Raw genomic sequence first — 16,374 nt, forward strand, 5'->3', positions numbered from 1 at the left:
GTGGTTGTGTGTGTGTGTGTCTGTGTGGGTTTGTGTGGCTGTGCTGTATGTGAGTTGCGTAAACCGAAGAGCAAGACCATGTTCTCTCCCAGTCAACTGGGAAGATTTATGAGCTGTTTGTGTTTGTGTTCTCTCTGGAAACCCCGATAGGAACGCCACCTTTCTGCCAGTGGGTAGGGATGACACACTGCGGGGAGTGAGAGAGGGAGGACACACTGCAGGGAGTGAGAGAGGGAGGACACACTGCGGGGAGTGAGAGAGGGAGGACACACTGCGGGGCGTGAGAGAGGGAGGACACACTGCGGGGAGTGAGAGAGGGAGGAGAGAGGGAAGGGGACAGAGGGAGATAGAGAGAGGGAAGGGGAGAGAGGGAGATAGAGAGAGGCAAGGGGAGAGAGGGAGATACAGAGAGGGAAGGGGAGATAGGGAAGGGGAGTGAGGGAGATAGAGAGAGGGCAGGGGACGAGAACGGTAGGTTGAGAGTGACAGAGGGAGAGAGAGAGAGAGAGTGGGATTGGTTGGGACGGTGATGGAAAGGGAGGGATAGGAATCTGTGCTGGGATAATGGGAGAAGTGTGGTCGACACAGATGGGGGGGGGGGGGGGGGGGGGCAGAACGCAAGAGAGAGAGAGAGAAATGTCACTGAGGAAGGGAGCCACCAATATAATGACTCTAAATGTATCCAATGATGTAGACTGGACTGTGTACACTGCTGACCGTGTGTGTGTGTGTGTGTCGTCCATGTTATTTCATGGACTGTCGGTGAGGTGGATTTTCCCCCAGCGTTTCCAATGCTCTGCATAACACACTGGAGATACCTACCATCCCACCAGTGACAGAGAAGTGGAGAGAGGCAGAGAGAGAGAGAGGCAGAGAGAGAGACAGAGGCAGAGAGAGAGAGGCAGAGTGGGAGAGGAGGTCAAAAAGAGGGGTAAGAGGCGAGGGAGAGAAGTAGTAGAGAGAAGGGAAGGAGAAAGAAAGAGTGAGGGAAGGAAAAAAAAGTAGGAGAGAGGATCAGGACTAGAGAGAGAGGGAGCCACAGGCAAAGACCAATTAGACCGACAGATGTACAGACAGTGATTCATGTGAAGCTCATGGGGGGGGGGGGGGGGGGTTGTCAGAGCAGTCTGCATGCTATGATACGTGTGGAACCTCACCCTTCCTCCCATCCCCCGCCATCGCTCCCTAGGGGGTCATGGGTTTTTGATCATCTAACACACACACACACAAAATTCCCTATTGTCATACCACCCCTCCTCCCCCTCTTCCCCCATCCAGACCTCACCCCGGTCTGGGGGTGGCGAGCACCAACAGGTGCCTGCCTGGGACGCCTCGCAGTCCCTAAAGCACTCCCCCCCCCCCCCCCCCCCCCCCCCGTCACTCCCAGCGGATGCAGCCAATAGGGCCGGCTCGTCACTCGGTTGGGTGACGCGCACCAAGAGAAAAATTGGGGCTGAACGCACGACCCCCCGAACCCTGTCTGAAACGACTGGCATAGCTAAACTCTGCTGCATGCCTCGGACACTTGCCTCACCGACTCCTAACTGGAAGTGTGTGTGTGTGTGTACAGGGAAGAGAGTGTGTGTGTGTATGTGTGTGTGTGAGGGTTTGGTGGAGATTGGAGTTTGGATTGACCGGGAAGGTTGAGGGAGACCAGGTTTGCTGCGCACAGGATTGTGGGTAGCGAGTGTGGTGGATGTTCGGGGCGTCTGGAAGCAGGCAAGGGGAAGAGGCTGTGGACTGAGGAGGACGAGGATGAAGATTGGAGGAAGGATGGGTAGTCTCCTCGTGCTTGTGTTGGGCTGCCTCTTTCTCACACTCACTGGTAAGGCAAGTGTGTGTGTGTGTTTGTGCTATATGTGAGTTCATGTTGGTTGCTCATGTGTGAGTTGCACACAAACACAGTAGCTGTTCCCTGCGGAGGTTGGCTTTAAGTTGCCGTTCCACTGTAAAAATCACGTACACACAATATTCATACATTCCACTCTGTACATTTCGACAATATTCACAATATTCCGATATACTTTCAACTATATTCTACACTTGGTTCTCGGGAACCCCAGTTGCTGTTGTGTATCAAATGACTGACCAAAAGTGACAGAGGAACAAAGCGGTTGGTGTTGTCATTGGCATTGACCTTGTGACCCAGTGGAGGGGTAGTAAAACAAATGGACCCCCTCGTGCCAGCGTGTGACCTCTGGCTAACTTCTTCCTCTGGGACCCACAGTTAGCCTGGTGTTGTCTTTATGTTGCCCCCCCTTTGTCTGGGTGTTTCAGTCCCTGTGTCAGGGTGTTTCTGTGTCTGGGTGTTTCAGTCCCTGTGTCAGGGTGTTTCTGTGTCTGGGTGTTTCAGTCCCTGTGTCAGGGTGTTTCTGTGTCTGGGTGTTTCAGTCCCTGTGTCAGGGTGTTTCTGTGTCTGGGTGTTTCAGTCCCTGTGTCAGGGTGTTTCTGTGTCTGGGTGTTTCAGTCCCTGTGTCAGGGTGTTTCTGTGTCCGGGTGTTTCAGTCCCTGTGTCAGGGTGTTTCTGTGTCTGGGTGTTTCAGTCCCTGTGTCAGGGTGTTTCTGTGTCCGGGTGTTTCAGTCCCTGTGTCAGGGTGTTTCAGGAAACACCCTGACAGAGGATCAAAGAGAGAAAATCGTGACCAGAGAGAGAGAGAGAGAACATACAGTGGCTTGATAGACTACTAGATGCAACTACTTGACAAGTAGTTAAGCTAAGAAAACCAGCCACAGAAAAGTGCCCCACTCAGACTGTAATGACAAAAGACACTCTTTCTGGATATGTAGAGTCTATTATCACATGATTGGGTGGTAATCAGACTCTATTTTGATCCCAGGTTGTGCTGGTATGCCAGCCATGTCTTTGATCCAGACCCATGCAGTGTGGATTACAACTGCTCTGTCACCTTTGCTGCCCATTGTACACCACCTGCCATCCGCGTGGTCTCTTCTTTCACCCCCTGGCTTTTCCCTTATCTTTCTTGTTTTTGCTCGTCTTTGACCATCTCTCCCAGTTCTTTTCGTGTTAATCTTCAACTGTTCTCACTCTCATTCTTGTCTCGTTCCTCCTCTGCCAATATCTCCTCTTGCCTCCTCTTTCCCGCCCACAACTGTTTTCCCTTGCTCCTTTTCCCTACATCTGCCCTTCCCTCCATCCCTCCTTCCCCCATTCCTCTGGACATCCCTCTCACCCCTAACCCCCTTCCCTCCATCCCTGGCCTCCCCTCCAGCTGCGTCAGAGAGCGAGCGGAGGCTCCATAAGAAGCTGTTTGAGAACTACAACCTGAAGGTACGCCCGGCCCAGTCCTGGGAGGAGAAGGTCATGGTGAGAGTGGGGATGACCCTCTCCCAGCTCGTCAGCCTGGTACGCCACACACCAAAGCTCCACAAACATTTACAAATTTAGCAGACGCTCTTATCCAGAGCGACTTCCAGTAAGTACATTTACATTTAGTCATTTAGCAGACGCTCTTATCCAGAGCGACTTCCAGTAATTACAGGGACATTCCCCCCGAGGCAAGTAGGGTGAAGTGCCTTGCCCAAGGACACAACGCCATTTGGCACGGCCGCACCACAGTGTGTTCCATAAAGGCTGCAGCGACACAGCCATAGGGCTAATGTTTCTGAATGGCCTAGCCAGCCGCTAATTCGTTCAGCAGCCATTCAGACAGCCTGCCATCCAGTCATGCAGGCAGCCAGACATTCAGTCGGGCAGGCAGGCAGGCGGCCAGCCAGTCAGGCCAAGGCAGACGGGCGGCAGTGACAGGCACTGTTTTCGGTGGTGTGGAGCCTCTAATCATGCAGAGCCTATTAGCCTTCATTGGGCAGGATTGAGTGTAGTGGGCTGCCTCGCCCAACCAGATTCAACGGCTCGCTAATGCCTGTGTCTCTTCGCCTGCAGAATGAGAAGAATGAAGAGATGACAACCAACGTGTTCATGAATCTGGTGAGAGCAAACCCCATTCATCTTCATCACCCTCGCTTCTCCTCTTCCCTACCTGGCAGGCCTGCCTCACCCCACCCCATTTGACTTCCCAAATGGGCTTGTCACTTTTCATAACTGCAAATTATTTTGTTCTTTATCTGGCTCCTACTCTCTCTCCTCTTGCTCTCTCTCGCTCTTTCTCTCTCTCTCTCTCTCTCTCTCTCTCTCTCTCTCTCTCTCTCTCTCTCTCGCTCTCACTATCTCTTGCTCTCACTCTCCCACTCTCTCTCACTCTCCCACTATCTCTCTCACTCTCTCTTGCTCTCTCTCACACACTCTCCTCTTGCTCTCTCTCACTCTGCTTCTTACTCTCTTTCTGTCTGTCTCTTTCTTTATTATTTCGAAGCCTCCCTCCACTGCTCCCTTCTTCTCTCATCCTAATTAGAATTCTGAAGGGCCTGAGTATGTGTGACAGAGTAGGGTGTGTGTGTGTGTGTGTGTGTGTGTGTGTGTGTGTGTGTGTGTGTGTGTGTGTGTGTGTGTGTGTGTGTGTGTGTGTGTGTGTGTGTGACTGTTTGACAGCACAGTGTGTATCGGCAGGGTGTAAATGACTTATCAAAGACAGGCAAAGCAGCTTTATAAATGACGGCATTATACGACAGCACAGAGTTAATGATTTAGCCTCCCGTCAGTTCCTGTGCTGCACAGCCAACCCCCTCTTTTTTCACATTCTATCCTTCTCTGTTGTCCTCTCTCCCTCTGCCGGTCCAAAACAGTCTTTTTTTTCTTCTTCTTACAGTAATGTAATTACCTCATTCATCCCTCTCTTTTGATGAGGGATTCCTCTCTCTGTTTATTATAGTCTGTTTCTTTGTTTTCCCGCCGCTCCCCAGGCATGGACAGACTACAGGTTGTCATGGGAACCTGAGAACTACGATAACATTGACGTTCTCAGGATCCCACCCAACAAGGTGTGGCGTCCAGACATCTACCTCATCAACAAGTAAGCTTCCTGTTCCTGCAACTTCCTCTTACCGTCACATGACATTATGAAATCATCACTTCATCTAGTTTACATTGCCCAGAAAGTGAATAGACTTTAATGACAGTGTTGCTTGCTAATAAAGTTCATAACATTACATCGATGTTTCTCTTTTACATACTGGATATCGGCCTTTCTAATTGGTTGTCCTTCCGTCTTGTCATGCGTCCAGTAACGATGGCCAGTTTGACGTGGCCCTGTATGTCAACGTTCTGGTGTACAGTGACGGAACCATCAACTGGCTTCCTCCAGCCATCTACCGTAGTAGCTGCTCTATCGAGGTGTAGTTTCCAGTGATGTCCCAAAGTTCCATTTAAATAAATATTTTCTTTAATATTGAGAACAAGCTACTGTTGTTGGACATTTAGACTCCAGCAGTGACACCTCCTCTCCTGTAGGTGGCGTATTTTCCTTTTGACTGGCAGAACTGCACCATGGTGTTCCGCTCTTACACCTACGACGCCTCAGAGGTGGACCTGCAGTACTTCCTGGATGACAACGGCAAAGAAATCCAAGAGATCGTTATCGACGAAAACGCCTTCACTGGTCAGTCACTTCCTGTTTGATCTTTCTAATCATTTGGGATCTTTCCTCTTCCAATACCTCACTTCCTCTGGCCTCTTTTATCTTATCTAACTGGTCTATCACTTTGGGGTCTTTCCTCTTCCAATACCTCACTTCCTCTGGCCTCTTTTATCTTATCTAACTGGTCTATCACTTTGGGGTCTTTCCTCTTACAATACCTCACTTCCTCTGGCCTCTTTTATCTTATCTAACTGGTCTATCACTTTGGGGTCTTTCCTCTTCCAATACCTCACTTCCTCTGGCCTCTTTTGTCTAACTGGTCTATCACTTCCCATCCTTCTTCTGCCCTCTCTCTCATCCTCTCCATTCCCCTGACTCTCCATCCTTCCCTCCCTCCTCCCCCATTCTCCCCCCACCCCCCTCTGATAGAGAATGGTGAGTGGGCCATCTGCCACAAGCCCAGCCGGAAGAACGTGCGGGAGGACCTGTACGAGGACATCACCTTCTACCTGATCATCGAGAGGAAGCCTCTCTTCTACATCGTCAACATCATCGTGCCCTGCATCCTCACCATGGTGCTGGCCATCTTTGTCTTCTACCTGCCCCCTGGAGCAGGTGAGAGCCTGCCTGTTGTGTCCGTGGACATGGGGGAGGTTCTGGGGGAACGTGGCCATGGTTGGAGGGAAATCAGTTTGCGATGGAAAAGAGGGGCTGTCGGGAAGGTGGTGTCTTGGGAATTTCGTCAAGTCTTTGGATTTGACCTGCACCTCTACTGAACCACACCAAACTAATTGTACACAGCAGATCCAGACCCTTGATATCCTCTCACTCGTTGCCCCAAATCCCCTTTTTCTGTCCCCCAGGTGAGAAGATGACCCTCTCCATCTCTGTCCTCATCGCCCTCACTGTTTTCATGCTGCTGCTGGCTGACAAGGTCCCCGAGACCTCCCTGGCCATCCCCATCATCGTCAACTACGTCATGTTCACCATGATCCTGGTCACCTGCTCCGTCATCCTCAGCGTGGTGGTCCTCAACCTGCACCACCGCTCCTCCAGCACCCACATCATGCCCCACTGGGTCCGCAAGGTGAGGTAGCTGCCTGCAGGGCGGCGGTAGAGAGACAGACAGACGGACACTGTAGATGTCAGGGAACAGTTTGAGTGGGGATCTATAGAGTGTGAGTTAGGAATGTGCCTGGCTACTTAAGGCAATGTTTGTAATCCTAACTACAAACAGCCAAATGCTAACCATTTATCCATACAAGTAGCTGTTTGAAGCCAACCACCGGCTCTCATCCTCAGATCTTCATCCACTTCCTGCCAAAGTACCTGGGCATGCAGCGGCCGGAGACGGAGGAACGTCCGGCAGAGGAGGAGGAGGAGCCTAGCAATGACACACCGCTGCAGAGTATTGGCGGCCGCAGGCTGGCCGGGGAGTACCTCTTCAGGAAGATCAACCCTGAGCTGGTCCTACCCTGGAGAGGCAGGTAACTCACAGGCAGAGAGGCCAGCGGGGGCAGGGTTATCAATGGGGAAGGGTAGTGCACAGCCGGGATTCGAACCGCTGACTGTTGGCACTGGAACCCAAAATTCAAGAGAGTAGTACTCAAGTTTCATCTGTTTTATTGATCATAGTCACCATGTGTTTTCAACACTTTTCCACCATGTTGTTGGTTTCTGTTTAGTTTGGTCTATTAGGTCATTGTGGTTCTGTTTTAATTAATCCTAGAACTTTGGAAAACACTATAACTATTCCTGTGTCAGGGGTGATTATACTGCAGGCCATTCTGGAGAGCAGTCCTAAAATTGAGGCTTTGCAGATATTTGCTGATATCGAGGGTCTTCTGGCAGGGCTATTTCTTTGAATGTAAATTACACCCAGCCAAAGAATGAATCTTCCTCAAAGTCCACAGTCTCAGCCAAAGTCTAAACACATTCTGTCTAGAGCCAAACTAGCTATTACTGTTAGGTACACAATGTTCTGGGCTTGTCATGAGGATAGGGCCTGCCCACACTAGAGCATTGAAGCTGTTTTAAAGTACGAGTTTATGTTCGAAAATCCATAAGAAATGACTCGCTGGAAGGGAGGAATAAACCTGCCACGAACAAGAACCAAGTGTGCTATTCCACGACCACTTTTTTGTTGTTTTTGTTTGAACATTGGTGCTGATATCACCCTATGTGCTAACACTAACTAGCACTGCTTTGCCTGTGATCACTATTATTGATGGTGATGCTTCAGTGGTGTCTTGACTCCAATGTCTTCCCCCAAACCTGTGCCTGTGAAGCCCACTGTCGAGCTTCAACATTAGGGTGGGTCCACAGAAGCTACTACTCTACCTCTATCGCATCTGCGCTGCCCCACTCAGCGGTGATATACGTCTGACACTTTCACAGGGTGGGCAGAGTAATCCACCACAGCCATCCCCAGCCTTGCCACCCCGTGTGGGGCTCGTAAACAAGCCGGCGGCCCCAAGCCTGGCACTGCGCTGGGCATAATGCAAGGCCAAGGGCACCAGCCCCGTCAGTCCCAGCTAAGCCGGCCGGCCCGGGCCACAGTCGCCACAGCCTAAGCCTCTGTTTAGTTTGGGCATTAGGGGGTAATCCCCGGAGAGAAGGAGGGAGGGGCGAGGACGGGCCCGGATGAATGGCGAGGAGGTGTGGAGTGATGGGGAATTGGGGTTTTAGTGGTTCTGGTGAGGAGGGCCGGGTGGTGGAAGTGGGGGCCGTGGGGGAGGGAGGCGGGGTTAGATAGTGACTGGAAATAATATCAGTGATTGAGGGGAGTGAAAGAGAGATTGAGACAAAGGCTACTCTGTCGACTGTCCACACCACTTGCTCAATGTTTCTCTGTCTCTGTCTCTCTCTCTCTCTCTCTCTCTCTCTCTCTCTCTCTCTCTCTCTCGCTCTCTCTCTCGCTCTCGCTCGCTCGCTCTTCCTGTCAGGAAGCTAGTTAGAAGCCAGGTACTTCACACCGAATTTACAAGTACCATTGAATGTCTTTGCGTGTGTGCATGTGTGTGTGTGTGTGTGTGTGTGTGTGTGTGCGCGCGTGTGTGTGTACGTGTCATAGAGACAGGCTCCATCTGTCAGTGGTAATGAATAGAAGCCCTGGAATGTTGCTGGCACACTGCAGACAGATCTGGGCATAGCTGAGTTCTGAGCTGTAGACACATGCACACACGCAAGCCCCTCTCTCTTTCTCTCTCTCTCTCTTTCTCTCTGTCTCTCTTTCCCCGTCTCGCTCTTTCTTCCTCTCTCTCTCTCTCTCTCTCTCTCTCTCTCTCTCTCTCTCTCTCTTACTCACACACAAACACACACACACACACACACAAACACACACACACACGCACAAACACACACTCCCCCATTCTTTCTGAGGCTCCTCCTGTTTCTGCTGTTTGAGTGCACATCCGTTGTCACAATGTCGCCCGTGACCTTGGTGACATGTGGTGTTCCCCTCCGGCCGCCTTGCCTCTCGTGGTGCCACCCCGTCAGGGGTTATGCCCACACCGAGGTGGCAGTCTGACAGGTGCGGCCTGGTGCCAGTCTGAGGGAGTTTAGGAGGTGATAGTTGGTGAAGACCGTTCACACATGCACATACATACATACATACATACATACATACATACATACATACATACATACATACATACATACATACATACATACGGACATACATACATACCGACATACATACATACATACATACATACATACATACATACATACATACATACATACAATAAGACACACACGATTGATTCTGACACCCTCTCACGCACGCCTTTCAGCAGAGTTTGTGCGATGGTGTCTAGCACTAGGACAGGTGTGGTAAAGAACATGCAACCTGAAATCCCAATAGAGCAACGTCCTCACATTCTCTACACAGCCTCACATACAGGATAGTGACATTCACTGTTTCATAGATAGGTGAACACATTACTTTGTATCCCCCATGAACTAATCTACTGTACAGCAGTCTTCCCCATACCTACTATAGATAGGATTTTCCTGTACTCTATTGGTTTCCAGAGACTGTGCTGTAGCTGATAAGAAGATAAACCGATGGACATGCTGACAGATACTGAGATAAATGGATATGGTTTGGAAATTGATTTGAAAAGATGGGCAGATTGAATTATTTAGAAATACTAGACCAATGGCAAGATGGGGAGTTAGGACTAGAGAACAAGTATTTTGTGGAAAGATCTAATGGCATACATGAAGATAGATAGATAGTTATAGAGAGTTATATATCTGTGATACTGAGAGACTGAGACACAGGCCGGCAGGCGAGGGGTGGACATTTGGGTGCTGGGCGGGGCAGAGAGAGAGGCAGAGAGAAGGGCAGAGGGAGGGGCAGAGAGAGAGGCAGAGAGAGAGGCAGAGAGAAGTGCAGAGGGAGAGGCAGAGAGAGGGGCAGAGAGAGGGGCAGAGAGAGAGGCAGAGGGAGGGGCAGAGAAAGAGGCAGAGAGAGAAGCAGAGAGAGGGTCAAAGAGAGGGGCAGAGAGAGGGGCAGAGAGAGGGACAGAGAGAGAGGCAGAGAGAGGGGCAGAGAAAGAGGCAGAGAGAAGGGCAGAGAGAGGGGCAGAGAGAGGGGCAGAGAGAGGGGCAGAGAGAGAGGCAGAGAGAAAGGCAGAGAGAGGGCCAGAGAAAGAGAGAGAGATAGAGAGAGAGAGAGGGCCAGCGGCACCGGCAGGGTGCGTGACTGCTACACATTAACACCCTGTTTGTGGGGGGAAGCTGAGTTGGGAAGGTGGCGGTGTGTGTGTGTAGGGGGGGTGGGGGGGTGGAGGGGTGGCATGGTCGCGTGTGGGGTCAACTCAGCTGGACTATATCTGGGAGATATATGGAGGCACCTGTGTGTTGACCAGTGAGGATGTGTTGTGTGTGTGTGTGTGTCTTGGCTAGGGAGGATGTGTGGTGTTGTGGTGTGTGTGTGTGTGTGTCGTTCCCAGGGAGGATGTGTGGTGTGTGTGTTGGTTAGTGATTGTAGTGACTGTATGTGTGTCAGGTCACAGCAGAAAAACTCCAGCTCCCATTTCCCCTCAATTATTGTCAGAGAAGATAATGAATATATTACCATGGATGTTCTCAGTACTGCACAAACAATTCCATGAATAGGATTAGAACAAGGGAATGCGTCATGGTTGACTATCACTATTTTAGTGTTCGTGGTCAGGGGTATGTGTGTGCATACGGGGGGACGGGGGGGACGTGTCATTCACCATTGAGCAGAGGGGACGCAAGGACACACATAACCCGATCTATAAAGACACACAGGTCTATGCAGACAAGACTAATGAAGACCCTTTGACTTCCACAGGAGCTAAGCCTCTGGGGGGAATGTGTGTGTGTGTGTGTGTGTGTGGAGGGGGGGGGGGGGGGTGAGAGAGGCGGAGTGAAGCGGGGTGAGGCAGGGGAGCTGCTCGGGCTGCTGTGTTGGGCAGGGCAGGGGGCAGGGGCCAGGAGAGCAGCAGGGAACAGGGCCAGGGTATGTGGATGGTGCTGGGAGTCCTTCAAGAAGGACGGCCTCTCACCCAGGGATCCTTCAGTGGGGCGTTGGTGTGTGACGAGGGCTCCAGGGGGTGGTGTGCGTGGGTGGCCTCCCTTCGTTTGGCGCTGGAGCTTCTTGTTCTTAGTCTTCATTTATATTTCTGTCTCTCTCTCTCTCCTGTTTATCTCGACTCTTCATCTCTCTCTCTCTCTTTTACTCTGTCAATCTCTTTCTCTCTCTTTCGTTCTCCATATGTCTCACTCAATCATTCTCACCCCCCTCTTTATTATCCCCCCGTCCCTCTCTCTCTCACTCCCTCTCTCTCCTTCTCTCTCTCTCTCCCTCTCTATCTAACTCCCCATCTCTCCTCTCTCTCTCTCTCTCTCTCTCTCTCTCTCTCTCTCTCTCCCTCTCAGGAGTGAAAGTACAGTGCAGTTACAGAAGTTCTTTGACAGTGACAACTACTGCCTGGTCCTCCCCCCGGACCTCAAGTCAGCCATTGCTGCTGTCACATACATGGCTGAGCAACTCAGGAAGCAGGACACAGACGACTCGGTGAGCCACACACACACACAGGCACACACACACGGGCACACACACACGCACACATACACACTCACTTTCATTAAAATACACTTTTTTCACACACACACACACACACACACAGAACTGCTTGACTCAGCACACATGCACACCCGTTCATCCAGATTGTTTTTCAGTCCATCTCCATTCTCCTGTCACAGAGCATAATGTTCCCAGCATGCTCTGCTGGTGTCCATGTGTCACTGCATATTTACACTACTGTCTCAACACTGCTCTATGTGTGTGTGTGTGTGTGTGTGTGTGTGTGTGTGTGTGTTTCCCAGATGACAGGAGACTGGCAGTACATAGCCTTGGTGCTGGACAGACTGTTTTTCTGGTTATTTGTGATCATCACTACCCTGGGTACCCTGGCCATGTTCCTGGATGCCAGCTTCAACTACACCCCTGACCAACCCTTCCCCTGAGCACACGCACACACATTTTACTATTCATTTACATTTCAAAAAGCTTTTTCATTTTTTTGTTATATTTATTTTTAACATATACACACACGCACACATATACATACACAGGTATACATACATGAGCTAAACATGTCAGTGTACGCACAGCCCAATAACCCTTTTACCGAACACACACTCTCTGGTGCTTATAAGATGCAAACTTCATAGTAGAACAACACTACCCATTATTCCAGTGATGTTGCCTGCCATATCCACCCATGTATAATGTCACCTATTCATTAGGAGGCCTAAAAAATTATGGAGACAGATCTTAGACTTGCTTCTACTTCCTGTTATACGATTATTTCACAATAGTGATGGTACTGAGTAGTATAGACATGTAGTTACAGATTGTGTTTATAGTTAATATAACGTAAATAATAATATTTATGGTATGAATGTCATACATTGGGGATTGTGTGTTGAAATCAAGGTTTGAAATACACTACAGTTTAAACATGCTTCTTTCGTCTTTAACCAGTGATTCGCTTTAAAATGTGCTACAAAAGTTATTAATTGTGCTTATTATGCTTTCCAACATTTCTATCATTTCATTAATGGGAAACGTAAAAGATAACACTTTGTCATCTATCTACTTATTATAATCGTGAGCAGGTGAGCAGAAAGGACCAGACAAATCTAATATTTCTTCTCCTGCGCATTTGAAGAACTCTCCTTTCTCCTCCATGAATGGTGACATCCATCACTGTGATAGGATGACTTCCCTGCACTGTGATAGGATGACTTCCCTGCACTGTGATAGGATGACTTCCCTGCACTGTGATAGGATGACTTCCCTGCACTGTGATAGGATGACTTCCCTGCACTGTGATAGGATGACTTCCCTGCACTGTGATAGGATGACTTCCCTGCACTGTGATAGGATGACTTCCCTGCACTGAGAAGGGCTTTATCTGTGGACGGGATGAGGTCTCTGAAAGCACAATTAGCTTCCTCTGAGGAAGGCATCTGTCTTCCCTTTCTCCACGATTAACCACGGCATCCCATAATCACCCTATGATAATCCGATAAATTATGATGATTTATAACCTTCCGGGAAGATTCGCGGAAGGTTAGGTTGGAGATTGAGGAAAAAGGTTATTTCAACATCTGCAGTTGTTTACATCGGCAGAAGGGGGCAGTAGACTGCTGTGTATCCATTGGATACTGGAAATGAGTTGATGAGTTGATGAAAACAGCCAATGATGCAACAGCATGGTGGATAGCACTTACTTAAGCATCGTTTAAAAAGAAATTTGTGTTTTCTAAGAAATTCCTCTTTTGACAATTCCAAAGATGTGGCCCCCCCTGTGGTCCAATGTCAACAACACACTCAAAACGGTTACATAACCTTGCTACACTGAACGACCCCCATCCTCTCCCCATTTTGAACTCTGCTCTATTCAATAATGTTCCTGCCTAGCAACCCCATTCTCCTGCCCCAATTCTACCAGCGTTGTGGTCCTTCACGAGAGCCTGAGAAAAACAGAGGGGCTCCACTCAGCCCCTGGACCTTAACCATCAAAACAAAAGCATGATAAGGGTCAATGCTCAAGTCTTATATAGCTAGTTCCATGTTTGAATTCACCAGTATTTAGTTTTAGACTGCCTGGTACACTGTGTCAATATATTAACTCTGGGCTCTGTATGCCAACAATGTATGTTGCCTGTTTGTAACTAGGGTAACTAATACACTGCCTCTGGGTCCTTTTTTTGTGAATTGCAGAGCTTAAAAACATGTTGACACTTCCAATAAGACTGTAGAGCAAGATGTCCTGAGGAGAGAGAACATTGCCGTTCTCTCTAATTACATCACAGGCCCACACGAGAGAGAGAGAGGAAAAAATGACCTCTGAAGTTCAGGGCCGAGGCTGGGAGCTGCCCTGCTGCTCCCGGACAAAAGACCCCCAATCTCCTTGCATAAGAAGACTGGAGGGGTCCAGAGCAGAGCTGGGCGCCGCTGGCTTCAGCCAACACTGAGGCTTTCAGGGGGGAAAACGCTCTGGTTTCCCTGGGTGGTTTATTGCTAACGCCTCGCTGGCTTCTAAGGAGGCTCCAACCGCACTCTAATCACTCCACTTGCTCACTTCAGACCAATGGGGGAGGCCGAGAGGGGGGCCGAGAGGGAGGAAAACAGGCCCAGAAGTGTAAGGGCAAGTGTCCTTATTTGAAGCTGATTTAGCTGTTTTGCTGCTCTCCTCTCGCTGCTTTGTGCAGCCTGCTCAGCCGACAAGACGAATGTGTGTTTATGCACACAAAAAAAGGGGGTTGTGAAAAGAGAGAGGGTGAGAGAGAGGGTAGAAAACCCTGTTTCTTTTGTGTGCCTGGCAACTCTGGCCCTGGTTGGTATGCCTGCCAAGACGACGTCAGATAAATCACGTAACCAAGGGTAACTATGCCAGTTTGTGCCGGAAAGAGGGGATTCCAGGAGCGTTTGTCTTCTTCCTTTCCTCCTCTCCTTTCCCTCCTCATATATCCTCTTCTAGATATCCAGCTCTCCTCCTCTACCTTCTTCTCTTCCTCATCCTCTCATTTCCCTCCTCCTCTTCCATGACTCCCGTTCTTGTTGCGGTCAAGCCATAGCAGGTCGTCCGACTTATAGGAAACGTCTCCCCAGCGACAAAAGGCTCATTGTTGATCTCCAGACCTCAGCATGAAGGCCCTAAGCCAGGCTCGGGTCCCAGCACCACACTGAGGGCAGGAAATGGAGGTAGAGAGGAGAAGGCGGGAATGGGAGGAGAGGTAGAGAGAGAGGCGGAGGGGTGGAGGGTGAGTCTGAGAAGTGGACAGAGTGTTGGAGGGGTTGGAGGTGGCAGCCAAGGGACATCCTGTTTTGTGGGAAACGCCCATTCCAGCAGAAACGCACATAACACTGATGGATTCATAATAAAAGCGATGTTAATCTTCCACACCAGTACCTTGCTAACCCTTTCAGTTGTTGGCAGATAAGCATTTCCTCATGGGCTGCTATGTTATCGCTAAGTAGCTTGAAATCGCACACACATACTTTAATGTGCATACAGTACATGCACATCTTCTCACACACACACACACACACACATACACATGAAAACACACTCTTTCACATGCACACAAACACAATGGTGCACGCACATACACACACTGTGGCGCCAGTCTTGTGCTCCTGGGACAATGGCCCGTTTTGTTTCTGATCCCACCAGGAAGTAGCCACACTGGGATGATTGATTAATCCAGAGGGACAGATGCTGTGTAATTAGCCTAGAAGCTGCCCTGCAGACTAATGAAGCCAGGAACCCTGGGGGTCAACTCATGCTATATCATCTACTCCTGGGGGTCAACTCATGCTGTATGATCCACTACTGGTGTCATGTCATGGCTATATGATCCACTCCAGGTGTCATGTAAAAGTTGTAAAGCCAACTCCTGTTGTCATGTAATAGTTGTACAGTCCACTCCTGGTACCATGTAATAGTTGTACAGTCCACTCCTGTTGTCATGGAGAAGCAACATGATGGTGTCCCAGAGTAGAACGCCAAGTCTGGTCTACAGCTGTTCTCTCACAGGGCTGTTGGTGTCTGTGTACAGTACATTGTCCGGGTAAGATGGTTTATTGGCGCGAGGAAATTCCTCGAGTCCCGTCTTAAAGTCTGAGACGGGACTATAACGTCTATAACGGTAAACGTGTCTGTAAAGAAAGATCGAAACCCATGGATGTTAGCTTTGTGAAGTGAATAGATGAATGGTCTTGGGTTTTATGACTGCCATGTTAGTGTATGGCATTCACGAGATCGGGGTACACCCTATTGTCTGGAGCGAAAGGCAACGTCAGACGGTTGGGGGTACAGCGTTTTATGTGGAGAGAAAGAGAAGTTGTGATTGAATTACAGCCGCTGCCTATTTAGCGGATCTGGTACAGTGGTGTTAAAATCCCACGCTTGTTCTCACATGGATGCATACATACACAAAGAAAGCGAGAGGAACTGATCAAAAAGACCAAAATGATCCTCTTAAAATTAGTTTTTATTTTATTTTTATTATTTAAAATGTTTTACTCAAACGTCTGTCAGTATATAACCCTAAATTGTTGGAACGCGTGTGTAGGCATTTCGGTTGAGCTGCTGGTACCTGGTACTTGTGAGGTAAGTTTGAGATGTCTAATGTCTGCTGGGAAAGCAGAGAAACACCTTTAAAAATAGCCTGGATACCGTCGGTGTGGTATGGGAACTTGCGCTCTACTGCGACTGTAATATACATGGCAATAACCTGTTGCTGTTGTGAGTCAGGGGTCGGTAGCCTACTGGCTGTGACGTAGTCTGGTCCTTCGAGCAAAATCTTAGAAGGGAGGTATCAAGAC

General features: G+C 49.4%; 1 protein-coding gene across 1 annotated transcript; it reads left to right on the forward strand.

The window, feature by feature from the left end:
* Window positions 1–1,496: 1,496 nt before the first annotated feature.
* chrnb1l (cholinergic receptor, nicotinic, beta 1 (muscle) like) lies at window positions 1,497–12,395 on the forward strand. Its single transcript, XM_047049088.1, has 11 exons — window positions 1,497–1,825; window positions 3,231–3,364; window positions 3,902–3,946; window positions 4,819–4,928; window positions 5,140–5,248; window positions 5,366–5,513; window positions 5,922–6,107; window positions 6,356–6,579; window positions 6,795–6,979; window positions 11,409–11,547; window positions 11,859–12,395. The coding sequence occupies exons 1-11, from the start codon at window positions 1,756–1,758 to the stop codon at window positions 11,997–11,999; spliced, it is 1,491 nt and encodes a 496-aa protein (XP_046905044.1). The 5' UTR covers window positions 1,497–1,755; the 3' UTR covers window positions 12,000–12,395.
* Window positions 12,396–16,374: the final 3,979 nt, after the last annotated feature.

Source organism: Hypomesus transpacificus, chromosome 25 (genome assembly GCF_021917145.1).
Source record: "Hypomesus transpacificus isolate Combined female chromosome 25, fHypTra1, whole genome shotgun sequence".
Classification (NCBI taxonomy): Eukaryota; Metazoa; Chordata; class Actinopteri; order Osmeriformes; family Osmeridae; genus Hypomesus; species Hypomesus transpacificus.

Excerpts from the sequence above, each read along its gene's own strand:
- chrnb1l (XM_047049088.1), top strand. The coding sequence starts at position 1,756 with ATGAAGATTGGAGGAAGGATGGGTAGTCTCCTCGTGCTTGTGTTGGGC. Across the intron at positions 5,514-5,921 it reads CGACGAAAACGCCTTCACTG|AGAATGGTGAGTGGGCCATC; the intron begins GTCAGTCACTTC and ends CCCCTCTGATAG. Across the intron at positions 6,108-6,355 it reads CTACCTGCCCCCTGGAGCAG|GTGAGAAGATGACCCTCTCC; the intron begins GTGAGAGCCTGC and ends TCTGTCCCCCAG.